The 26,877-nt window shown below is 42.1% G+C and overlaps 1 protein-coding gene across 10 annotated transcripts in view; it reads left to right on the top strand.

Moving 5' to 3' along the window:
* LOC106577625 (multiple PDZ domain protein) overlaps positions 1–4,153 on the top strand; it is a 69,392-nt gene extending 65,239 nt beyond the window's left edge. For all 10 annotated transcript variants that reach the window (XM_045701378.1, XM_045701379.1, XM_014155881.2 and 7 more), the window contains 4 exons: positions 1,082–1,186; positions 1,604–1,713; positions 1,801–1,924; positions 2,095–4,153. In XM_045701378.1, the coding sequence (XP_045557334.1) occupies positions 1,082–1,186; positions 1,604–1,713; positions 1,801–1,924; positions 2,095–2,241 (486 nt within the window). In that variant the 3' untranslated portion in view covers positions 2,242–4,153. The remainder of the gene's footprint in view (positions 1–1,081; positions 1,187–1,603; positions 1,714–1,800; positions 1,925–2,094) is intronic.
* The last annotated feature ends 22,724 nt before the right edge of the window (positions 4,154–26,877 follow it).

The raw sequence follows: 26,877 nt of genomic DNA, 5'->3' as shown, positions 1-26,877 counted from the left end.
TGGTTCTATTAGTGTCGAGGGCCTTTACAGCTGAAAGCGATGACCTATGGCCTCCTGCAGAAGGACAGACAAACTGACCATTGTAGCCCCCACAGACAGACTGGCAGCAGACAATAGTAGCGCAGTAAGCCATAGGAGACCATAAATCTAGTTATACTGCACTAAGCCCATAAAATGTAACAGAATAGAGGGACTGTGTGGATGTCTTGAATAGATTATCTATGTTGGTATCCCTTCAAAAGAACAAGAAGAAATGGGTGAACTAAAACAGGTGAAACACAAAGCAGTGGTTTAGAAATACTGGATATGGTTTGCTTGCATTAGATATAGCCTACATTAACTTTATCAGTAGTTTTCTTATTTTATCATTACTGAGTCAGTATTATTATAATATATTGCTTTATGATTCCTGGCTGAAGGCCAGCTGATGAGCGGTAATGCATGATCAATATTCTCAATCAGCACAAACCACTATCTTACTTCCGCTAACCCCTTCAAATCAAATTTTAGGTGTGGACTAACGGTGAAATGCTTACTCAAGGGCCCTTCCCAACAATGCAGAGAGAAAGAACATAGAGAAATAATATAAAAGTAAAACACATAGTAGTAGTAGTAATAATAATAGCTAGTGGCATAAAAGACAATGCCTTAAATATATCTTTGTTAGTTTACAGTACAATGTCTTAAATACATCTTTGTTAGTTTACAATACAATGCCTTAAATACATCTTTGTTAGTTTACAGTACAATGCCTTAAATACATCTTTGTTAGTTTACAATACAATTCCTTAAATACATCTTTGTTAGTTTACAATACAATGCCTTAAATACATCTTTGTTAGTTTACAATACAATTCCTTAAATACATCTTTGTTACTTTACAATACAATGCCTTAAATACATCTTTGTTAGAATATGCCTACAAGGGCCTAGGAAGTATGCGGTTAGGGAACGATTAAGGGATTGATTTAGTGTTAGTTGCTGTCTCTAACCCAAATGTACCGGTATTACAAACATTGTGACCAAGGGGTTAACACATGCTGTAACCTCTAACCTTGTGACCTCTCTGTGACCCCTCCAGATCGGTGACATGATCGTCAGTATCTGTGGGACCTCTACTGAGGGTATGAGCCACAGCCAGGCCGTCACCCTGCTGAAGAATGCCACCGGCACCATCGAGCTGCAGGTCAGTGAAAGTGAATCAACTCCATTCTCCCAACTACAGTAAGATTATACTGGTATTTTAGCAGTAATGCATTTACAGTACAACACATATCTGAAAACCTCTACTTCATCAGTGATACCTGTGAATACAGGTATACTGATGAAGTAGAGGTTTTCATATATACGTTCTATATGCATTGTTGCTAAAAGATCAGTATAGTCTTGTATCCAAGGGTGCGTACTGTGGAGATGGAGCTAACCTTAATTTATATATTATGCATTATTGGTTGCTTGTGCGTGTACAGTATAAAGCCCTGTTTTGTTTTATGTGCTTGCTGATGAAATTGTTCTTTATTGCAGTGCTCGAAAATGAACTGAACAAACTAAACTAAATGACCTTTTCATGTATCATTCGTCTTGCAACAACAAAACCCAACAGGTGGTAGCAGGGGGTGATACCACAGTGACCGGCCCGTCTCAGGAGCAAACTGCTGCCGGACTCTCAGTCTCCAGCCTTACTCCTACTAGCATCTTCCACGACGACCTGGGGTATGTACGCGCTCACACACACACACACACCTGTTGTTTATGTCAAACCCGTACAGGGCCTGAGAAACATTTCTCTCCGTCCTACAGACCTCCTCAATATAAGACCATTACCCTGGCCAGGGGCCCAGATGGCCTGGGCTTCAGCATTGTTGGTGGCTTTGGAAGCCCACATGGAGACCTGCCCATTTATGTGAAAACCGTGTTTGGAAAGGTTAGGGGAAATCTCCTTTTTTTCACTGAATGATGTTTAATAGAGCAAGTCAGTATTAATATGTTAAATCGATTCAATCTATTCCTTTTGAATGTACATTTACGACAGTTGTAATTGTGGTAACCTGGTGTGGTAACCTGCTGTGGTAACCTGGCGTGTCTGTTCTCCAGGGGGCAGCGTCAGAGGACGGGCGTCTGAAGCGGGGGGATCAGATTATGGCTGTTAACGGACAGAGTCTGGAGGGGGTCACCCACGAGGAGGCCGTGGGCATCCTGAAGAGGACCAAGGGTACAATTGCCCTCACTGTGCTCTCCTAGACACACACACACCTCACCCTACATGCATAGACAAAGACTCATACCTTGGTGTAGACACACACACATCCTAATATACTGTACATGTATTGAAATGTGAACACACCCATTCCTAAACTCTAACACGCTGACCAAACCGGATGCGCGCTTGCGCCGTTGCGCGCACGTTGATTTTGTTCACCCACACCAGAAGCGATCAGGACACACATGTTAAAATATCAAAACAAACTCTGAACCAATTATATTAATTTGTGGACAGGTCGAAAAGCATTAAACATTTATGGCAATTTAGCTAGCTAGCTTGCTGTTGCTAGATAATTTGTCCTGGGATATAAACATCGGGTTGTTATTTTACCTGAAATGCACAAGGGCCTCTACTCCGACAGATAAAACGGTAAACCAAATTAGTTTCTCGTCATCTCTCCTCCTTTCTTCAGGCTTCTTTTTGTTCTTTGGACTATATGGCGGTTGGCAACCAACTTTACGGTGCATTACTACAACCGACTGGAGTGTGGACGTCAGTTTTATCTTTCAATCACCCACGTGGGTATATGCTCCTAAACGCCAATGAGGATAAAGAGGCGTGTAGCGCATTGAGCTTGACAAATAGAACCAACTTCTATTTTAGCGCCTGGCTACGCAGACGCTAGCTGTTGCGCGCAAGCAGGGTGGGTGCATTGATTGAATAACAGGTATGTGTACATTTATTTTGCAACGCTCACACACGCGACGTGAGCAGTGTGGTCAGCATGTAAGCTTGTTTTGATCTTGTATTGAGAAACACTGTGATCCATATTATTTGTTTTTACAAGAAGCTACTGCAGGTAGACTGAAATATTCACTGGACAATGTGGCTCAGATCTTTTATACTCTAGTTTTCTATGCTCAGACATGGACTGTGTTATTATGATATTTAGGGTTAAGAGCCCTTTTAAACAATATCTGAAAAATATTGGTAGAATAAGACCATTATTTAAAGCTGATGCTACTGTAAACTGCTGTCCATCCTCTTCTATAGTGAAGTCACTGTCATATTTAAGTCTAGACTCTAGACTGAATAACATTTGAATAACGTTTTGTTTGTGACGCAAACCACCTTTTCAGAAGTGAAATGATCTTAAAGCTTTGGTTTCTTGGCCAGAAGTTCTACAGACCAAGTATCTAAGTGTGTGGACGTGGTCACACACTCAGGGAAAGGAGAGGGTGTGTATGAGACGTAATGTACTTCTGCTAATGCATTGCAAGTATTGTTTCACAGTATTTTACCGTTCAAGTATTACCTATTTTTTTTTGTCATTTTTTTGTCATTTTTTGGTCACTTTATCATAATATGATAGTAGGTGAAGGAAACCAGCTTATATGGTCCATCTCAGCTGTCTCCAACCTGGAGAGTTACTGCAGCCTTTTGCTCAAACCTAGCACAGCTGTTTCACATAATCAACCGTTGACAGTTTTCAATATGGACAACAATTAGCCGAATCAAGTGTGTTAGTGTGTATTTAGTTTGAGCTCCCTAATTCATTTCAAACCATTAGCTAGATACCCCATGTTCTAGTTTCACAACAATGGATCCCTTTTTTAACATGGCGTCAGTCACACTCCTACAGATGTAGGGTCTTAATTTGAGCCAGAGAAAATAATCCTGCAGCAACAGGAAATGTGAATTATTATGTGGATTATAATTAATGGACATTTTTGTAGGTGTTTCCAAGTGGAAATTACAAACTTCAGAAGCCTTTTTAAACCTCAAATACACTACACATTTAAAATGTCCTGCATTGCAGGAAAGTTCTCCAACAACAGGGTGATCAAATTAAGATCCTATATTACAATACATGTGTACTTAGTTAAGTACATCCAGCACAGTATTGAGTTGTTCAGAGGCTGAATTAATAAAAGTTACCTTCAAGCCCCAGTTATTGATTGGTTTTATTTGAGTAATGTCATAGACACAGTAATGAAAAGCCTATGGACTCTAACTGGTTTTGTAACAGTTGATGGCAATTCTATTGAGAATATCCACCAAGCAATGGTTATTATTGGAGGCTTACGGCGTCACACAAGACCTGCACAGCTGACTAATATATATCATGTGGATACAGGATTCACGAGGATGTGAGGTGCGAATGTGGCTTATGCAGCTGATATATTATTTCCTAGAGGCTATACCTACTGTAAGATTAAAGGGAATGGCTCCAAACCCACACATCTAAGCAGAAAATGTATAGTATATAAAATCTGATACTTTCTTAGATATCTAAAGGATAGTAATGTCATACATAATACAGTTACTTCATCCTTAGTCATGTTCGTTAGACACCAAATGGAAGAAAATTGACTGCCTAGACCTTTCCAATGTGAAACAAATGTTCCTTTTCGGTTGCAAAATGTAAAGATTTTAGGATGAGTGCCCAAATGAACAAACCCAGGTTGTTCTATGGAGCTTTATCAGAGTGAGAGTAGAGAAAGGGTCTCTGTTTGTTTAGATTTACTGTAGGATGTCCATTCAGACAGCTGTTTCACAGTATAGCACGTGGTCTGTGCGAAGTCCTCCTACACATGAAATCCTTTTCTTAAGCTACAGTAGTTTAAAGAAAAAAAACAGAAGTGTTCAATTACCATGGGAAGTCAAGCGGACCGGTTGAAAGGGTGAAACCCAGGGCAGCATTTTTCACTGGGGACGGGAGGGATGTGACTCCCCTCCATGTTCTGAAATTGCATTTTTGTCCGCCCCAGTTTCATAATTGCACTGTGATACAAAAAGAGGCATCTGTGTGCTTCTGGACCATGCGGACGCCTCAGAGCGGTCAGGTTGGCTGTTTGGTGTAATGAGCTGGCTGGACTTAGGACCACGCGTACACCTGCACAGACCGTGTAAGTTGTAAAAGCAACTCGTTTTCACCAGTTGGTGTACCATTAGATCTAGCCAAAAGTTGGCTAACATTAGTGAGCTTTAGCCATTAGTTTTGCCTCAATCACACAAGACCGATATTCTGATGTTTTTTGACAGCCCAATGTGAGTTTTTTATTAGTGTCAGTATAGCAATATAAAGTTATTGAGCTTTCAGTTTCACTAGCGAATTCCCTATATTTCACACTGACAAGGTATAAACAGCTCTACAGGCTTCACTGTCATGGTGCACAGTCAGTACACAACACTATGCTCATCATGTGTTCGCAGGATCAGATTGTGACCAGTGTCCCAGCAGGGTCAGACAGCCAGGGAAGACCAGTCTATGGAGCTCTGGTGAATTTTGCAGTATATTATAACAACCAGTGAATGGATACAAAGTTCCATCTTGAGTTGATTGCTAGGCTAGAGTCTGGGATCTGGGAATAATGGAAATTTAAATTATTGAACCATTGATTCTATTCTTGGATAATTGAATGTTTAAATGTACATACACCAAGGTAATTCTTTGTCATGCCTCATCTGAGCAGGATCAGATGGTAACAGGCATCTCAGCAGGGTCAGGCAACCAGGGAAGACCAGTCTGTGATGGCGCTAAGGTGAACTTTTGCAGATGCAACACTTTATTATTTCTGTGCAGCAAACACTGGACAAGCCTTAAACTTCAAATATTGAAACTACTGTACATTATTAAGGCAGTCTGACAAACCTCTGAAGTTGATTTCCAAACTGTATCAAGGGTTGATAGAGGCTTTTCCTGATGACACAAAACATGTAAAACAAAAATGTGAGGAAGACCTGAAAGAAGCTATTGATGATGATGATGTATGGATACAGATATGTTTGAATGCCCAGTCATGTTCATATCATCTCAGACATAAACTACTGCAGTTTAAGACCATCCATAGAACGTACTATATGCCAGTGAAACTGAATATCATGCACTCAGAAATGTAATTCCTCTGCTGGAGGTGTAAAACACAAAAGGGGACATATTTTCATTTGTTATGCTCTTGTGAAGGCTGGCTGAATTCTGGCAAAGAGTATGTTATTTTATCTCAGCATGTCTACAGATTTTTGTTTGCTTGGAAATGTTGATACTGGAGACGTATCAGAAGAAACTGTAACCTAGCATTTATAGCGGCTAAGAAATGCATTGCCATTAATTGGAAGGTTGGTTATCCTCCCACATCAAAATGGATGTGAGAAATGTCAAGTTATGTATCACAAAATAGTATTTATTACAAGATTAAAGGTATACTGTGCAACTTTCATAAGGTCTGGGTGCCTTATATGGAATGCTGTACGACAAAAGCAGTCTGTATTGAAAACATGCCCACATCAGGGGATATACCTATTTAGGCAATCTCTAGCTGCTGGGCTGCTCAGTCCTGGCCCTGTGAATCTGCTGTACTGTTGGTTGTCACTCTGGCCATGGCCTAACACACCTGAAACCAATAATGAATGTTTCACTAAGATCCTAAAGATGAGTGAGGTGTGTTGGGTTGGGGCGCTGCAGGGCGGTGGACCCCTAGGGGCAGGACGGGGCAATCCAGCTATATTGTGTGCAACTAAAAATATCTCTACATTACTAGCAGGCCTATGATAGGAATTACAGTGTCCTCTTTAATTATTCGGTCAGTGAAGCATTTTTTTCTTCTTTTGGCCCTATACTCAAAGTTTGGATTTGAAATCAAACAATGACTATGAAGTTAAAGTGCAGATAGTCAACTTTAATTTGAGGGTATTTTCATCCATATTGGGTGAACGATTTAGAATTTTAGAGCGCTTTTTGTACATAGTCCCCCCCCATTTTAGGGGAGCAAAAGTATTGAGACAAATTCACTTGTATGTGTATTAAAGTAGTAAAAAGTTAAGTATTTGGTCCCACATTCATAGCACACCAATGACTACATCAAGCTTGTGACTACACATTTTTTGGATGCATTTGCTGTCTGTTTTGGTTGGGTTTCAGATTATTTTGCCCAATAAAAACTCATGGTAAATAATGTATTGTTTCATTTTGGAATCACTTTTATTGTAAATAAGAATATAATATGTTTCTAAACACTTACAGATAATCCTGAATGAATCGTGAATAATGATGAGTGAGAAAGTTAGATGGACAAATATCATACCCCCAAGACATGCTAACATTGCACCATTACAATAACAGGAGAGGTTAGCGTTTTTTTGGGGGGGGGGGTATATGTGTGGGTCTATAACTTTTTCACTCATCATTATTCACAATCCATAATCATGGTAGCATCCACATGCATGTAGAAGTGTTTAGAAACTTATTATATTCTTATTTATAATAAGTGACCCAAAAATGACTCCAAACAGGTCATATTAGATTGTTAGAATTCAAAAGTTCTGAGGGAGGACCCCCAGAATGCCTGCCAGGTTATGCTATTTTTGACCATGTCAAACTTTAACCTTGTGGATATATAGTATGTAGCTAGTTTGACCAATTGTCAACATTAGCAGACTAGCTAACTTTAATATAGCTCATCTATTTAACGAATATGTCATTGATTTGAAGAATTGTTCTGACTTCAAAACCACTTGAACACAATCATGTCATATTCAAGACTTCACAACTGGGAAATACGAGATTCCGAGGAGCATTTGAAGGCCTCAACAATTGCCTTTACCACCACACAAACGTGCAATAAATCACATTGGCTTTACAATAGTTGTCAAAGCGACAATAGTGTAAATGTGTGAATTTGCAGCATGATTAGGACCTTTCCTCACTGTATCGCTCGCTAGTATTGTAGCCTACAGCTGTTAGCCCAGTGCCACAACTCAAGAACCCGACACATGCTATAGACAGCTGAGCTATCCCAAGCACCTGCTGTTTTAATTGCCTGTGGGGTTGTGGGTTAGTTACCTAACCGCTCCAGACTCAAGAAACATGAGCTGGCTGACGAGAGGATCGGCTCGTCTGGGCTAGTTCCTGAGAAGTGAGATCAGATGCGGGCGACCAGGTCACGCTTAGCTGAGCAAGGTCAGATATCATTAGTTAGTTCTGTCAGGCGTTTTCAGACCTCAAATCTTGAGAGGAGTACAAGCCCTGTGCTATCTTTTGTGTAGATCCAGTGTCACCAAGAAGTGAATAGAAAGGATTAGACAATGTGAAAATTAAGCTAGACTTAACTCGACATGAGACCACTTATGATCCAGAAAAGTCAGACAAAGTTTGAATTTGGAATGAAGTTAGAAGGGAACGATAGGGTCAAAACTATAAATAAGATGTGTATTGACAACAATAGTCACTTCCACATATTCCCCAACAGAGAATCGTCAATCCCTGACTAATGCTTCCACCCCTGGGCTTTAGTCTTTGGTTGTGAAGCCAGGATTTTGCCAGTTGTTCAAACACCTACTACAGTATCATGTTGTGGTGGGACTATGCGTTGGCCATTGAGAGGGTTAAGCAAACAGAAACCAGCAGCCACAGCCAACAAGTGGTTCATGATGACTCAACTAACATGCCAAGGTAGGGTATCTCACGCTACATCACCCCTTCTCATGACATTTCAGTTTATTGCCACTTAATGAGGATTTCCTTGCATAGCTGGAATACCGAGGGCATGCGGTGGGATGGTGGAATGGATAGAGAACAAAGAACTATTCTTTCCATTGTTACAGCATTTTGGTTATGGAATTCAATAATTTCCTGGGAACCCTGTAGCTAAAGGGTGCCTTCATATAAGGTTGTCAGGAGCATTAACATAATGATAGAATATTTTTGTCATGACACAGTAGTCATTCGTGTAGCAAGTATTGACCTATGACATCCACATCGTCATATATATATATATGACTGCAAAGACATACTGTTCAGTTTTCAAATCTGTTTTCACACACTGTGTTTAGTCTTATGAATAACTATCCTTATAGATGTTATTGGCTAAATTCAATCTTTGGAAAGACTACATTAAATCAAGATCAGTAGTGTGCAGTCAGCATGTCAACAAACATTGCAAGATTAATGTTTGTTTTGTCCTGTTTGAGTGCAAAATGTATCATTCAGAAATATAAAACAGCATAACATTTGGTCTGGTTAACCAATAAGTGGATGGGGTAGACAGTGGATCAGCACAGTCTATGCTGACAAGCAGCCAAAGTTTTTAATTGATGGTATTTAGTTGTTGAAAAAGCCAGTACAGACAATGAATCAAGAGGGCAATTAACTTTAGCTCCATAACAAATAGTTTCTCTACCGTTTCCTGTAGTGTAGGCATTTCCTCACTTTAAAATGTTGTCGTCATAATGGTATTCTGGAAACACTATACTTGAAGGTTGTTAGGAATTATACTGCAACACTCGCTGGTTCCTTGTGTATACCTGCTTCAAGTAAAGTGCTACTGGCCTGCTACAATAGACAAAAAACTTTTGCAGAGCGTGAGCCACTAATTTCATTGAAACCTGGGCGTAAGTGTGCTGGCTCCACGAGAGGTTGGTGCTGCTTAGCATTAAATTATGTTCTGGTTCTATTTTCAAAACCTGCTTTTCCCCTAGTGTGGCTTATATATTACTGCTAGTCACTACTCTGATACAAAGCACATTTTCATGTCTGCTTGATCTAAAAAATGTCGTAACATATAAAAAAAAACTGCCACTCAGAACACTGATACATGTTGCACACAGGGACATGGATGATTGAACAAATGCCTAAACATGGTGTGAAAAGATAAAACGATGGGCGCACTCATGCACAAGGAAGCGGTTTCTATCTTGTCCATGGATCTGACTTCTACATTACATAAAAGGCCTTATTATGTAGGCTACACCGTGGGAGACAGTCTACCGACCGGTCGATCGGGTTACACCTTCTTGGGTTGACACTTTCAAAGGGTCAAAGGTCATCGCGTACTGAGCCATAGTTCATTCTAATATATGCACAGACAAACTAACGAACATATACAGAAAAAATATATAAATGCAACATGTAAAGTTTTGGTCTCATGTTTCATGAGCTGAAATAAACGATTCCGGAAATGTTCCATATACACAAAAAGTGTTTTTGTCTTTTGAGCTTCTAGTCATGAAATCTATGCAGCCTGCTCAATCACTTTTTATAGCTACTGTTTACAGGCCTCCTGGGCCGTATACAGCATTCCTCGCTGAGTTCCCTGAATTCCTATCGGACCTTGAAGTCACGGCAGATAATATTCACATTTTTGGTGACTTTAATATTCACATGGAAAAGCCCACTCCAAAAGGCTTTCGGAGCCATCATCGACTCAGTGGGTTTTGTTCAACATGTCTCCGGACCTACTCACTGCCACAGTCATACTCTGGAACTAGCTTTGTCCCGTGGAATAAATGTTGTGGATCTTAATGTTTTTCCTCATAATCTTGGACTATCGGACCACCATTTTATTACGTTTGCAATCGCAACAAATAATCTGCTCAGACCCCAACCAAGGACCATCAAAAGCCGTGCTATAAATTCTTGGACAACCCAAAGATTCCTAGATGCCCTTCCAGACTCCCTCCACCTACCCAAGGAAGTAAGAGTACAAAAATCGGTTAACCACCTAACTGAGGAACTAAATTTAACCATGTGTAATACCCTAGATGCAGTCGCACCCCTAAAAAAAAGATTTGTCATAAGAAACTAGCTCTCTGGTATACAGAAAATACCAGAGCCCTGAAGCAAGCTTCCAGAATACTGGAAATGGTGCTACACCAAACTGAAAGTTTTCCGACTAGCTTGGAAAGACACTACCATGCAGTATAGAAGAGCCTTCACTGCTGCTCGATCATCCTATTTTTCCAACTTTATTAAGGAGAATAAGAACAATCCAAAATGTATTTTTGATAGTGTCGGAAAGTTAACTAAAAAGCAGCATTCCCCAAGAGAGGATGGCTTTCACTTCAGCAGTGATAAATTCATTAACTTCTTTGAGGAAAAGATCATGATCATTAGAAAGCAAATTACGGACTCTTTAAATCTGCGTATTTCTCCAAGCTCAATTGTCCTGAGTCTGCACAACACTGCCAGGACCTAGTATCAAGGGAGATACTCAAGTTTTTTAACACTCTATCTCTTGACACATTGATGAAAATAGTCATGTTCTCTAAGCTTCAAGCTGCATACTTGACCCTATTCCGACTAAACTATTGAAAGAGCTGCTTCCTGTGCTTGGCCCTCCTATGTTGAACATAATAAATGGCTCCCTATCCACCGGATGTGTACCAAACTCACTAAAGTGGCAGTAATAAAGCCTCTCTTGAAAAAGCCAAACCTTGACCCAGAAAACATAAAAAACTATCGGCCTATATTGAATCTCCCATTCCTCTCAAAATGTTTTGAAAAAGCTGTTGCCCAGCAACTCACTGACTTCCTGAAGACAAACAATGTATACGAAATGCTTCAGTCTGGTTTTAGACCCCATCATAGCACTGAGACTGCACTCGTGAAGGTGGTAAATTACCTTTTAATAGCGTCAGACCAAGGCTCTGCATCTGTCCTCATGCTCCAGGACCTTAGTACTGCTTTTGATACCATCGATCACCACATTCTTTTGGAGAGATTGGAAACACAAATTGGTCTACACAGACAAGTTCTGGCCTGGTTTAGATATTTTCTGTCGGAAAGATATCTGTTTGTCCTCCTGTAAATGTTGGTGTTCCTCAAGGTTCCGTTTTAAGACCACTATTGTTTTCACTATATATTTTACCTCTTGGTGATGTCATTCGGAAACATAATGTTAACTTTCACTGCTACGCGGACAATACACAGCATTTCAATGAAACATAGTGAAGCCCCAAAATTGCCCTTCCTGGAGGCTTGTGTTTCAGACATAAGGAACATAAGGAAGTGGATGGTGGCACATGTTTTACTTTTAAACTCAGACAAAACAGAGATACTAGTTCTAGGTCCCAAGAAACAAAGAGATCTTCTGTTGGATCTGACAATTAGTGTTGATGGTTGTACAGTCGTCTCAAATAAAACTGTGAAGGACCTCGGTGTTACTCTGGACCCTGATCTCTCTTTTGATGAAGATATCAAGACTGTTTCAAGGACAGCTTTTTTCCATCTACGTAACATTGCAAAAATCTGAACCTTTCTGTCCAAAAACGATGCAGAAAAATGTATCTATGCTTTTGTCACTTCTAGGTTAGACTACTGCAATGCCTTACTTTCTGGCTACCCGGATAAAGCACTAAATAAACTTCAGTTAGTGCTAAACACGGCTGCTAGAATCTTGACTAGAACCAACAAATTTGATCATATTACTCCAGTGCTAGCCTCTCTTCACTGGCTTCCTGTTAAGGCTAGGGCTGATGTCAAGGTTTTACTGCTAACCTACAAAGCATTACATGGGCTTGCTCCTACCTATCTTTCTGATTTGGTCCTGCCGTACATACCTACACGTACGCTATGGTCACAAGACGCAGGCCTCCTTATTGTCCCTATACATTTTAAGCAAACAGCTCGAGTCAGGGCTTTCTCCTATAGAGATCCATTTTTATGGAATGGTCTGCCTACCCATGTGAGAGACGCAGTTTCGGTCTCGACCTTTAAGTCTTTATTGAAGACTCATCTCTTCAGTAGGTCCTATGATTGAGTGTAGTCTGGCCCAGGGATGTGAAGGTGAACGGAAAGGCACTGGAGCGACGAACCACCCTTGCAGTCTCTGCCTGGCCATTTCCCCTCTCTCCACTGGGATTCTCTGTCTCTAACCCTATTATAGGGGCTGAGTCACTGGCTTACTGGTGCTCTTCCATGCCATCCCTAGGAGGGGTGTGTCACTTGAGTGGGTTGAGTCACTGACATGATCTTCCTGTCTGGGTTGGCGCCCCCTTGGGTTCATGCCGTGTCGGAGATCTTCGTGGGCTATACTCGGCCTTGTCTCTGGGTAGTAAGTTTGTGGTTTGAAGATATCCCTCTAGTGGTGTGGGGGATGTGCTTTGGCAAAGTGGGTGGGGTTATATCCTCCCTGGTTGGCCCTGTCCGGGGGTTTTGTCGGACGAGGCCACAGTGTCTCCCGACCCCTCCTGTCTCAGCCTCCAGTATTTATGCTGCAGTAGTTTATGTGTCGGGGGGCTAGGGTCAGTCTGTTATATCTGGAGTATTTCTCCTGTCTTATCCAGTATCCTGTGTGAATTTAAGTATTCTCTCTCTAACTCTCTCTCTCTCTCTGTCTCTGTCTCTCTTTCTCTCTTCTCTCGGATGACCTGAGCCCTAGGATCATGCCTCAGGACTACCTGGCCTGATGACTCCTTGCTGTCCCCAGTCCACCTGGTCGTGCTGCTGCTCCAGTTTTAACTGTTCTGCCTGCTGCTATGGAACCCTGACCTGTTCACCGGACGTACTACCTTGTCCCGGACCTGGTGTTTTTCGACTCTCTCTCTACCGGACCTGCTGTCTCTAACTCTGAATGATCGGCTATGAAAAGCCAACTGACATTTACTCCTGAGGTGCTGACCTGTTGCACCCTCTACAACCACTATGATTATTATTATTTGACCCTGCTGGTCATCTATGAACATTTGAACATCTTGGCCATGTACTGTTATAATCTCCACCCGGAACAGCCAGAAGAGGACTGGCCACCCCTCAGAGCCTGGTTCCTCTCTAGGTTTCTTCCTAGGTTCCAGCCTTTTTAGGGAGTTTTTTACATCTGCATTGCTTGCTGTTTGGGGTTTTAGGCTGGTTTCTGTAAAGCACTTTGTTACATCGGCTGATGTAAAAAGGGCTTTATGAATAAATTTGATTTGATTTTGATTTGATTATTTCTCTAAAATGTTATGCACAAATTTGTTTATATTCCTGTTAGTGAGCATTGCTCCTTTGCCAAGATAATCCATCCACCTGACAAGTGTGACATATCAAGAACCTGATTAAACATTATGACCATTACACAGGTGCACCTTGTGTTGGGGACAATAAAAGGCCACTCTAAAATGTGCAGTTTTGTCACAGACGTCTCTAGTTTTGAGGGAGCGTGCAATTGGCATGCTGACTGCAGGATGTCCACCAGTGCTGCTGCCAGATAATTTTATGTTCCTTTCTTTACTATAAGCTGTCTCTAACGTCATTTTAGAGAATTTGGCACTACATCCAATCGGCCTCACAACAGCAGACCAAATGAAACCAAGCCAGCCCAGGACCTCCACATCTGGCTTCTTCGCCTTCATCTGAGACCAACTACCCGGACAGATGATGAAATTGAGGAGTATTTATGTCACATGTATGACGTCGGATGGTAGAGTGGTTTGCTGATGTCAACCTTTTGAACAGAGTGCCCCATGGTTGCGGTGGGGTTATGGTATGGGCAGGCATAAGCTACAGACAATGAACACAATTGCATTTTATCGATGGCAATTTGAATGCACGGAGATACAATAATAAGGCCCATTGTCGTGGTATTCATCCACCGCCATCACCTCATGTTTCAGCATGATAATGCACTGCCCCATGTCGCAAGGATCTGTACACGATTCCTGGAAGCTGAAAATGTCCCAGTTCTTGTTCATTGAACAACCATCCTGTCTGGTGAAGCAATTGTTTGTCCTTCCTATGCTGTGCCTGTATATTGCCTGTGTGTTTATTACTCAGTGCTCTTAATGAAGTACTGTCTCAGAGATTAGTAGAGGCACGTGCTTGCACAATCCTTCGTATTGTTGAAGTCAGTTGAAGTTAATCTAAAATGTCTTGCTCACTCAACACAAAGGACTTACTGTGTACAGTTCAGGTGACGACTGTTGACATATGATGCACGAACCTAGTCATTTTGGATGACATACATACCTATTACACCATGCTTTTGACAAGGTCGGTATCAACATTGTTTAATGAATGTATTCAATGACTAATAAAGTCAGACAATGAGGATTTCTGAGTACTTATCATTTCTGTTGCCTACATTGACTGTCATTGGTAAACAAGTTGGCGGTTTCTAACAACTTCTTCAGTACAAAATCCTTAGCAGTACACTGAGCCCCATTACACTGGCTAAATAACATTACATGACAGTACACCTGCAAAACAGTTCTTTATGGGTTCATGTCCTCATTTTCCCACTCCGGTGTCACATTTCGACCCAGACAGAGCGAAGAAAGAAGAGGAGTAAAATGCACTTTCTTTGTGTCCTAATTTAAATTCTAACAACATAGATGATATAATATGTTTCAGGCTCAGTGAGGCATCATAATAAACAAACAAATTTGTGAAAGCCATACTTGACAAGGACATTAAAGGCTATGATTTATGATTTTACAAAAGCTTATTCCTCCTTGGGATATGGTTTAAAGGGGTGATCTGGGATTGGTACATTAATTTTGGGACTTTTATATACAGAATAGCCATTGATTCTTGAAAAATGTACTTATAATTTGATAAGCTTGTTTGAATGCCAGATTCCCCCCTTTCAGCTCAGCTAGTTTTATGTTTCTTGCCTGTTAAATAGAGATGGGAGGTAACCAAATCAACCACAACATCACTGAGTGGCCTTGTCCCCTAACCTATGTTTACTAAACATAGCGGGTTGGAGGAAATTTGTTTAGAAAGACAAAGCCCTCCCAAGTCCTCCCATGTCTTCAACATGAATAGTATTTCAATCTGGGTTTCTAACTATAAAATAATCTTCAAACATGCCATGTGTACAACATATATATTACACATCAAAGTGGGTGTATTTGAAAATGGGAAACATGCACAGGCCTATGCAGGTGCTTATTGGGTAAAAACAATAAACCTTAACACAACACAAACCGGTAATACGATTAACAAGTGAGCTCGTTGTTAGTAATGACACTGATTCATGAGACATTGTTGATAGTATGACCATCTGTAGAGCATCTACAGATGGACTATTCACATAAAGTGTGAACTTCATCCCAAACTATCTGTTGATAAGCAATTGCTTGCTAAGGTTACGGTTAGGTTTAAAATAAGAGTTAGGGTAAGGGTTAAGGTTAGGGCTAGGATTAGGATAAGGGTTAGGATAAATCTAATCAAATTGTATTTGTCACACACACATGGTTAGCAGACGTTAATGTGAGTGTAGCGAAATGCTTGTGCTTCTAGTTCCGACCATGCAGTAATATCTAACAAGTAATCTAACAATTTCACAACAACTACCTTATACACACAAGTGTAAAGGAATGAATAAGAATATGTACATAAAAATATATATGGATGAGCGATGGCCGAACGGCATAGGCAAGATGCAGTAGATGGTATAGAGTACAGTATATACATATGAGATGAGTAATGAAGGGTATGTAAACATTATATAAAGTGGCATAGTTTAAAGTGACTGGTGATACATTTATTACATCCAATGTTTTATTATTAAAGTGGCTAGAGATTGAGTCAGTATGTTGGCAGCAGCCACTCAATGTTAGTGATGGCCGTTTAACAATCTGATGGCCTTGAGATAGAAGCTGTTTTTCAGTCTCTCGGTCCCAGCTTTGATGCACCTGTACTGACCTCATCTTCTGGATGATAGCGGGGTGAACAGGCAGTGGCTCGGGTGGTTGTTGTCCTTGATGATCTTTTTGGCCTTCCTGTGACATTGGGTGGTGTAGGTGTCCTGGAGGGCAGGTAGTTTGCCCCCGGGGATGCGTTGTGCAGACCTCACTACCCTCTGGAGAGCCTTACGGTTGTGGGGCGGAGCAGTTGCCGTACCAGGCGGTGATACAACCCGACAGGATGCTCTCGATTGTGCATCTGTAAAAGTTTGTGAGTGTTTTTGGTGACAAGCCACATTTTTTCAGCCTCCTGAGGTTCAAGAGCCGCTGTTGTGCCTTCTTCACCACGCTGTCTGTGTGGGTAGACCCTTTCAGTTTGTCCGTGATGTGTACGCCGAGGAACTTAAAACTTTCCACCTTCTCCACTACTGTCCCGTCGATGTGGATAGGGGGGTGCTCCCTCTGCTGTTTCCTGAAGTCTACGATCGTCTTTGTTTTGTTGACATTGAGTGTTAGGTTATTTTCCTGACACCACACTCCGAGGGCCCTCACCTCCTCCCTGTAGGCCGTATCGTCGTTGTTGGTAATCAAGCCTACCACTGTAGTGTCGTCTGCAAACTTGATGATTGAGTTGGAGGCGTGCATGGTCACGCAGTCATGGGTGAACAGGGAGTACAGGAGAGGGCTGAGAACGCACCCTTGTGGGGCCCCAGTGTTGAGGATCAGCGGGGTGGAGATGTTGTTTCCTACCCTCACCACCTGGGGGCGGCCCGTCAGGAAGTCCAGGACCCAGTTGCACAGGGCGGAATTGAGACCCAGGGTCTCGAGCTTAATGACGAGTTTGGTGGGTACTATGGTGTTAAATGCTGAGCTGTAGATGATGAACAGCATTCTTACATAGGTATTCCTCTTGTCCAGATGGGTTAGGGCAGTGTGCAGTGTGATTGCGATTGCATTGTCTGTGGACCTATTGGGGCGGTAAGCGAATTGGAATGGGGATAAGGGTTAAGGTTAGGATTAGGGTTAGTAGATAGTTGAAATATTACTGATAGTCTGTCGATAGTCTGTAGAGCATCTCCCAAAGGACTATCCAAATAAAGTGTTAGATAAAATGTCAATCTGTTGCCCCCATCACAGTAAAACCACCTTAGGCCCCCAATCTGTTTGAAGTACAAACGTGTTTTATTGGTCAAACACTAGGCAGCAGTGGTAGCCATTTTTAGAAAATATGTACTCTCATTGATGGGGGGTCTATCAACAACAGGACAGAAAAAAAGCTTTAAAGTAAAAAAAAATAGACAGGTGGCTTTAGAAAACAGAAGCTGGGTTACAAAAATGTAGCAGGTGTGTCAGGGAGGGTGGGGTGGAAGAGACAGTGTAATGTTGTGCTCAACATAAATAACACACACTTGTACCTTATTATATATCTCATGTTTCTTAATAAGGATATATAATTTATATATCAAGCAGTGCTTTATATTTTTGAATGTGTCATACATACACATTTTTTCAGTTAAGGAAATTGACAGGCGATGGAAAAATGTGTTTGTTTCTCTGCCAACTTTCATAAGATACAATCTCCCTTTTAGGTTTGTGCTATTGAAAAATAGTTATACACCAGGATGATCTCAAATTACACATCCATCAGTAAGTAATGGTTCACTGTTTTAGCAAGATGTCTGAAGATCATAGTACCTAGAGCAGCACATCCATTCCAGTGCCATGAAGACTGGACAAGTTGTGGAGTGATACATTGTGACAGGTTGAAAACCCCTCTCTACATATTGGAATAGTCTAAATACACTTGGCAACCTATTAGTTACAGTACAGAGATATGGAGTAAATTGAAACTTGACAAACTGGATTGTTATCTACTGTACGACTATGTGTCACGTCCTGACCATAGAAAGATGTTATTTTCTATGGTAGAGTAGGTCAGGGCGTGACAGGTTTTTTTTCCTATGTTTTCTATGTTGTCAGGTTCTAGTTTTGAATTTCTATGTTGGGGTTTTGTTTGGGATGATCTCATATTAGAGGCAGCTGGTCCTCGTTGTCTCTAATGGAGATCATACTTAAGTAGGGTTTTTTCCACCTGGGTTTGTGGGAGATTGTTTTTGAGTGGTGTATGTTTCACCTCTGCGTCACGGTTTGTTGTTTTGTTCTTTAGTTTATGTATTGCGTAGTTTCACAGTGTGAATAAAATGTGGAACGACACACACGCTGCACTTTGGTCTGCTTCTCCTTCCTACGACAACCGTGACACTATGATTTATATTTCAATGAATTGGCAAATGTGGAATATATATTTGAATCATCCCTATTGTAAAGAATCATCCATAAATCCTATTTGAGGTAATTATTTTTGATGACACACCCCTTGCTTCAACATGTTCAACATGTACAGCTTTGGTTCATATTAGGGCCCAAGAAAATTCAATTTCTTAATACAAATTCACAAGGATTACATTCAGATTCAATTTCTGTTGGTACTAATATCACTCCATCCCCATGTAGCTGCAGTCTCCCATTCCCATGGGCCTCTCATTTCACAACTGATAACTGTCAGGTCAGCCTGGTTTCATAGACTAAACGTAGCATAGTAGACAAAAATCCGTAACGCTGTAATTAGTATGATATGTTACTGTAGGTTTGAAGGTTACTTAATGAAAAAAAACTAAAGGAACGTCTATCGACCCACAGGTCGCGTATTCAAATCTCATCACAGACAACTTTAGCATTTTAGCAACTTGGCAACTACTTACTACCTCATTTGCCACTTTGCAACTAATTATCATGTTAGCTAACCCAAACTGCATGATAATAGTGCCTAAAACTAGTTGATTCATCACCATTGTCATTTTCTGTGGATTATTTGGCTGCTCTATCAAGGCAGGAAAGACAACAGGGAAGAAATATGTTTACAGATTCCCCGCAATCATGAAACACCATTGGTGACACCAATGAGATAAGACTCAAGAACTGTCAGAAAAGCAAAGAAACCTTTTTGCCCATCAAGGCCTGAACCAAGACAGCTGTCTATAGAGGGTATGCTATGATCATTTCATTACTGGTAAGTCAAGTCTGTCGGATTTCGAGTTTAGTTTAGCTGTTATTAAAAACAACACTAAGTTAGCAAAAATTAGCTAACTAGATAGCTTGTAGTGTATCTATTAGCATGTGCCCAGTGAATTTCAAGTTTTGGGGCCGCAATTCTTTTCACCATAAAAAGGCACCTTTATAACAAATGATTGAATGCCTCTATCATTTCAGACTAATGCATTCCTAATATGATGAAAAGATTGGATAATGATAATTTAGGCTTTTAATAAGAGCGTAGTGGCATAGGCTTATAGGCTATATCAGAGAAGTTTCTTTACCTTGCACGGGGGAAATTATTGCATTTGATAAACATTTGATGCAATTCTACTACACTTTATGTGACTGGAGACATTATCAGAATCGTTTTTGATACGAAGGCCTACTCTACTGACAACAGATCAATACAAACAACCTTGTCTTGAATGCAACCATGTAATCTAGAATATGATGTTAATTTGACAAAAGCTGGATCTCTTCTAGCCATGACGATGAAATGGGGAAACGCAAATTGTACAATATGACATCCATATACACTGGAGGACATTATTGTCCCAAAAAATATAACACAGTGGTTATATTATATTCATATGATAACCCAATGATAATTTGTTGAGAACTTTATTCATAAGAGGAGGGAAAATGTATGTACATTACAGCATAGGACAAAGGCCTCAATGGGATAGGACAACCGGCTGTGGTGACTATTGGTTGTTCCAGCCTAACATGTCACACCCTGATCTGTTTCACCTGTCTTTGTGCTTGTCTCCACCCCCCTCCAGGTGTCACTCATCTTCTCCATTATCCCCTGTGTATTTATACCTGTGTTCTCTGTTTGTCTGTTGCCAGTTCGTTTTGTTTGTGAAACCTACCAGTGATTGTTCCCCTGCTCCTGCCTGTTTCTTGCTCCTGTTTTCTAGTCCCTCATGGTTTTGATCAATCTGCCTGCCCTGAGCCTGCCTGCTGTTCTGTACCTTACCACACCTTACTGGATTATTGACCCCTGCCTGCCCTGACCCTGACACTGCCTGCCGTTCTGAACCCTTTGCACACTCTCTGGATTATTGACCCCTGCCTGCCTTTGACCTGGCGCTTGCCTGCACCTGTTTAATAAATACAAATATAGTCCCCAAAGCAAATCACGGGGAGAAAAATAGGTTTATTCAAAGAACAAATCATAGTTTTTATGCTGGGAAGTAGATGGTCATTCTTCTCGGTCCTCAATGTCTTCTCCTCTGAATAAAGAGACGTGATGTAGTTTATAACCCAACCATAGCCTGCGGTTGACCAATTTCAATTCCTTGCAATAAAATGGGGCCAATGGTCAAATACCAACTATCCTGTTTCAGGCCCAATGTATACACAATTCGGACCAATGAGAACTTGCCACATGTAGCTATGAGTCTGAAATTCCTCCTGTGTCTCTGACCCATTAATCATTAATACCCCATTACAATAAGTATTTCTTATAGCCCAACTATTTTCTTTCTTTTACAATTTAAACACATTCAGCATAGACAATGTAATTGTTGTGGTAGTTTTAGGCAAACCATCTTCGTTATCACAGTAGTACCACTTAGACCTTCTGGGAGAAAAGTACTGTATCTGACATTAAACTTGGTGGTAGTAGTTGTGTGTATGTTTGATGCTAAGGATCCCATCATTCTCTGCTTCCAGACATTTCAGCACAAGGCATGTACAAAATCTAGATCATGTACAATCCAATACATTGTCTACCAGTATCGTTTTAAAATTGAGAACATATAGTTGAACAATATGTAAACAATGTGTGAGTTAAGCTATACTCTGCTTCAGATGCACAATGTCAAGGGGTGCATTGCAAATGCCCATAAGGCTAATGCCATCATACTGTAGGATAATGGTTCCCAACTCTGGTCCTCGAGTACCCCCAACAGTACAGTTTATTGTTGCCCCGGACAAACACACCTATTTCAACTCGTCAACTAATCATCAGACCCTTTGAGTTGAATCAGGTGTGTTTGTCCGGTGCTACAGCAAAAATCTGTGCTCTTTGGGGTATTCAAGGAGCTGGGAACCACGGCTGTAGGCCTATGGCTGCATTGGCATTGCATGTAATTATCAGCTGCAAAACAGGTTTACATTGCTGATATCCTGAAATAATTTTGACAATCAAATAAAACTAATTGGAGAGCTTATGACTGAACAAAAAGGTCATGTTAATTTGAGAATACGACACAAAAAAACAGAAAATTAGAGACAGATTTCCTTCCCCTCTTTATTGCAGGATTGGGATCTGTGATTAATCAACATTGTCACAGGTGGAGCTGTGTTGAATCGACCAAAACGCAGCCGGGATGTGAATACTCATCTTTATATTTATTTTGAATAAAGCATACACGGGAAAACAATAAACAAGAACGACTAGTGACAGTTTCACAGGCTATACATTCACTTGCAGTGCGAAATACAACTACCCACAAACAACAAGACCAAACACACCCTTATATATAGGACTCCCAATCAAAGGCAACTAGAAAACACCTGCCTTCAATTGAGAGTCCATACCCCAATTAACTAACATAGAAACAGAACAGATAGAAAACCCATAGAAACACAAACATAGAAAAGAAACCCAAAACCCCGGAATACATAAACTAACTACCCTCTAAATAATAACACACCCTGAACCACATAAACAAATACCCTCTGCCACGTCCTGACCAAACTACAATAACAAATGATCCTCTATACTGGTCAGGACGTGACAAACATCGACAGTAGTTCATAGTTAATAATAGTTAAGTTAACAATTAAAACAAGTTTAGACATTTAATTTCAAAGAATCAACACTTACGTGACGGTTATCAATGTATTCGCAAATGAAATTCTAATTAGCTGCTAATGTGTCTATCATAAAGAATTACAAATGCCCTGATGATCTAGATGAGACTTCCAAATCGAAGAAAAGGTAAGAATCTCTGGATTAACTATCTAATGTTAGCTAAATGTAGTAATCAATAAATTGGCAAAATTTCTTTAAATGGACAATTCTGTGAACTGTCTTGTGAAGTTTTAAATTGACACAATACCTGTTACCAAAGGTGTCAGCTAGATATGACGTGCAGGAGCTTGCAGGGATATGTAGTTTTGCATGATGTCTACTTTGATGCTATCTGAGAATAAATAGAGCCGAATATATTGATAAAAGTCACTTTGTCCGAGAGAGATTTACATGGTAATCAAAACATCTCGTCAGGGTAAGCCTACACAAAACACAGCCCTTATTTGAAGTGTTTCTAAAATCCCCTATGGGAAAAAAGATGTGAACCATTTCCCTGTTTGAGTGCTAGGTTTATGGGAATTATGAAACCTCCAATGTGGGGCTCTATACATATCTACCTTAATCACTCCAGTATCCCTGCACATTGTAAATATGGTATTGGAACTGACCCTGTATATAGCTTACTTAATTTTTTTTGTGTTATTCTTATGTATTTTTCTCATGTATTTTTGTTCTATCACGTTTCATGTAAGACCCAAATGCAGACTGTGTTGAAGTAACAATGTTTATTACAGCAACAGAGGCAGGCAAACAACAGGTCAAGGCAGACACGGTTGATAATCCAGAGTGGTGGGGCAAAGGTACAGGACAGTAGGCAGGTTCAGGGTCAGGTCAGGCAGAGGTCGGTAATCCAGAGTAGTGGGGCAAAGGTACAGGATGGCAGGCAGGCTCAGGGTCAGGGCAGGCAGAAAAGAGACAGCAATAGAGGGGAAAACGCTGGTAGGCTTGACAAAACAAGACGAACTGGCAACAGACAAACAGAGAACACAGGTATAAGTACCCAGGGGATAAAGGGGAAGATGGGCGACACATGGAGGGGGCATGGAGACGAGCACAAGAACAGGTGAAACAGATCAGGTGTGAGAGTACCCCTCCCTAGGGACGCCACCTGGCGTCCTACCTGGGCACATACCTGGTTGAGCGGGGTGCCGGCGTTGGAACTCAGAGATGAGGCCTGGGTCCATGTCCCTAGCGGAGACCCAGCACCTCTCCTCCGGGCCATAACCCTCCCAGTCAACCAGGTACTGGAATCCCCTGCCCCAAGGTTGAACCATCAGGAGACGTCTCACCCTGTACACCTTTTGGCCATCAATGAGATGGGGGAGAGGGGTGGGCCTAGAAACAGGAGGCAAAGGGCTGTGAGACATGGTTTTAAGTCTAGACACAGGAAAGATAGGAATTATATGGAAGGTAGGGGCAACAGAGGACGAATGGCAACATAGGGACTAATGATCTTGGAGCGGGGGGAGGTCTTGGCTTCTGGGGGTGTAGCCGTGGGGCTATAACGGCGTGCCAGCGCATCTGGCTTGACTTTCTAGGATACCGGTCGGTGCTGTGGAAGCGAAGTGGCCCGGGCCTTCCGGAGGTCCTGGTACTCCACGGGAATTGCGGAGAGGTCCGGGGCAATTTCAAAGCCTCCAGGAAGATGTCCCGGGGCAGGCAGAGCTGACTTCAGGCAATGAGTGTGGCAGAATGGACTCCAGCTCACGATGGCACCAGTAGACCAGTCAATCAAGGGATTGTGTCACTGGAGCCAAGAGAATCCCACTACCATGGGAACCTGCGGAGATTAGCAGGAATTGGATCATCTCGCTGTGGTTCCCTGACACTCGTAGGTTGATGGGGGTGGTATGGTGGGTGACCCGGCCAATAGAGTGCCCGTCCAGCGCTCTAACATCCATAGGAATGGAGAGGGGTTGAGTGGGGATGCCCAGATTGGACGCCAGGGTAACGTTCAAAAGACTCATATCGACCCCCGAGTCGATGAGTATTTGGAGAGACTTGGACTGGTCGCCCCACAGCAGGCTGGCTTGGAGAGGGGGGCGAGTAAGGGGAGAAGCAAAATTATCCTTAAGACCCACCAGAGCACTCATTCCTACCAATGAGCTAGGTCTCTTGAAGGAACAGGTAGACACATAATGACCGGCAGTACTGCAGCACAGACAACAATGGGTGTTAAGTCTGCGTACACGTTCGGCTGGAGACAGCCTAGCCCTGCCGAGCTGCATCGGCTCGGGAAGAGGTAAATCGGCAGTCTTCAGAGTATCTTGGAGGAACTCGGGTAAACCCTGATCCTCTCGGGGACGTAGATGCCGGGGACTTTCGGAGTTCATTAGATGCAAGGTGGGGTCCTTGCGTGAGCGATTGGGACCGCAATCAGACCTCTTCTCCCTCCTACGTTCCTGTAGCCGACCATCGATCCAGATGGTTAAAGTGATGAGTGAGTCGAGATCCATCGGTAGTTCCCAGGCTGCAAGCTCATCCTTAACTTCCTCCGATAATCCATGCAGGAACGTGTCGAACAGTGCTTCCGAGTTCCAGGCACCCTCCGCTGCTAGCGTGCGGAAATCCACCGCATAGTCTGCCACACTGAGGAAGTTCTGCTGGAGTAACTTCCGGGCAGCCTTTCTCCCGGACACCGGAACCTCAAACTTTTTTTACCTCCGTCACGAATCCCTCCAGACTGAGGCAGATTGTTGCTCCCACACCGCCGTGGCCCAGGTGAGTGCCCTCTCGGACATCAGCGTAATGATGTACGCTATTCTCGAGCGGTCCGAGTGAAACGAAGAAGGCTGCAGCTCAAAAATGAGGGAGCACTGGGAGAGAAAGGCCCGGCAGGATTTGGAATCTCCATCGTAGCCTTCCGGGGGAGGTAAGCGTGGTTCCAGGGAAACCGGGGTGACGGCGCTGCTACCAGCCAGGTTACTGAGGGGCTAGGAGGTTACCGCCGTGGTAGGCAACCCACGGAATTGCTCCCAGTATGCGTCCAATGCTAGGTCATGACGTTCGGCCACGGCCTGGAACACTTCCATCAGACCGCGAAGCAACTCATCGTGCCTATCAATGGTGGCACCTCGGGAGGAGCTGCCGTTGTGGAGCTGGTCCAAGTCTGCTGGGTCAGTCATGGCCAGTCTGTACTATCACGTTTCAGGTAAGACCCAAATGCAGACTGTGTTGAAGTAACAATGTTTATTACAGCAATAGGAGCAGGCAAACGACAGATCAAGGGGGGCAGGGGCTGATAATCCAAAGTGGTGGGGCAAAGGTACAGGACAGCAGGCAGTCTCAGGGTCAGGTCAGGCAGAGGTCGGTAATTCAGAGTAGTGGGGCAAAGGCACAGGACGGCAGGCAGGCTCAGGGTGAGGTCAGGCAGAGATCGGTAATCCAGAGTAGGGGGGCAAAGGTACAAGACGGCAGGCAGGCTAAGGGTCAGGGCGGGCAGAAATGGTCAATACCCGGAAAAAAATGGAAAAAACAAGACACAGGAACAGAGGGGAAAAAGGCTGGTAGGCTTGACGAAACAAGACAAACAGACAAACAGAGAACAGAGGTATAAGTACCCAGGGGATAATGGGGAAGATGGCCGACACCTGAAGGGGGGTGGAGACAAGCACACGACAGGTTGAACAGATCAGGGCATGACATTCTACTTTACTTTTTTAAGTGTATTTATAGTACTACTGATATGATTACTACATTATTGGGAAAGAGCAAGCAGTAAAACCATTTCACTGTACTAGTGCACGTGAAAATAAAAACTTGAAACTTGAATTGCAATTTGTAACATATCATATGAAATGTAATTTGTAACATATTATATAAAATGGATGATGGAAATCCACAAATGAATACATACCATACCAAACATAACCTATCATACTAATTGAAGTGTCCCTGATTTTCGTATACTATGTTACGTCTACCCCTGAGTCGAGGTTGGTCCTATTCCTTGGAAGGGAGGAGGAGTTTCTTTAAATACACACATTGTATGCTGCTTTTGGTACAGTATGTTCTCTTTCTAACTAGAGTTTCCAACTTATTTTGTCACATCAGGCCGGCTGGATAAGTCAACCTGTAAGGGCTGTCTGAAGAGAGAGTGGACCAAAACGCAGCGGAGTTAGTGTTCATCATTTAATAGAACAACGTGAACACTATACAAAAACAAGAAAAGAGAAAACCGACAGCCAACAGTCCTGTCAGGTGCAAACACTAACAGAAACAATTACCCACAAAACCCAAAGGAAAAACATGCTCCTTATGTGTGACTCCCAATCAGCAACAACGAGCTTCAGCTGTGCCTGATTGGGAGCCACACACGGCCCAAAACAAAGAAATACAAAAACATAGAAAAAGGAACATAGAACGCCCA

This window comes from Salmo salar, chromosome ssa18 (assembly GCF_905237065.1).
Source record: "Salmo salar chromosome ssa18, Ssal_v3.1, whole genome shotgun sequence".
Classification (NCBI taxonomy): Eukaryota; Metazoa; Chordata; class Actinopteri; order Salmoniformes; family Salmonidae; genus Salmo; species Salmo salar.
The sequence above is the reverse complement of the archived record's forward strand: the minus strand, read 5'-3'. Positions and strand labels throughout refer to the sequence as shown.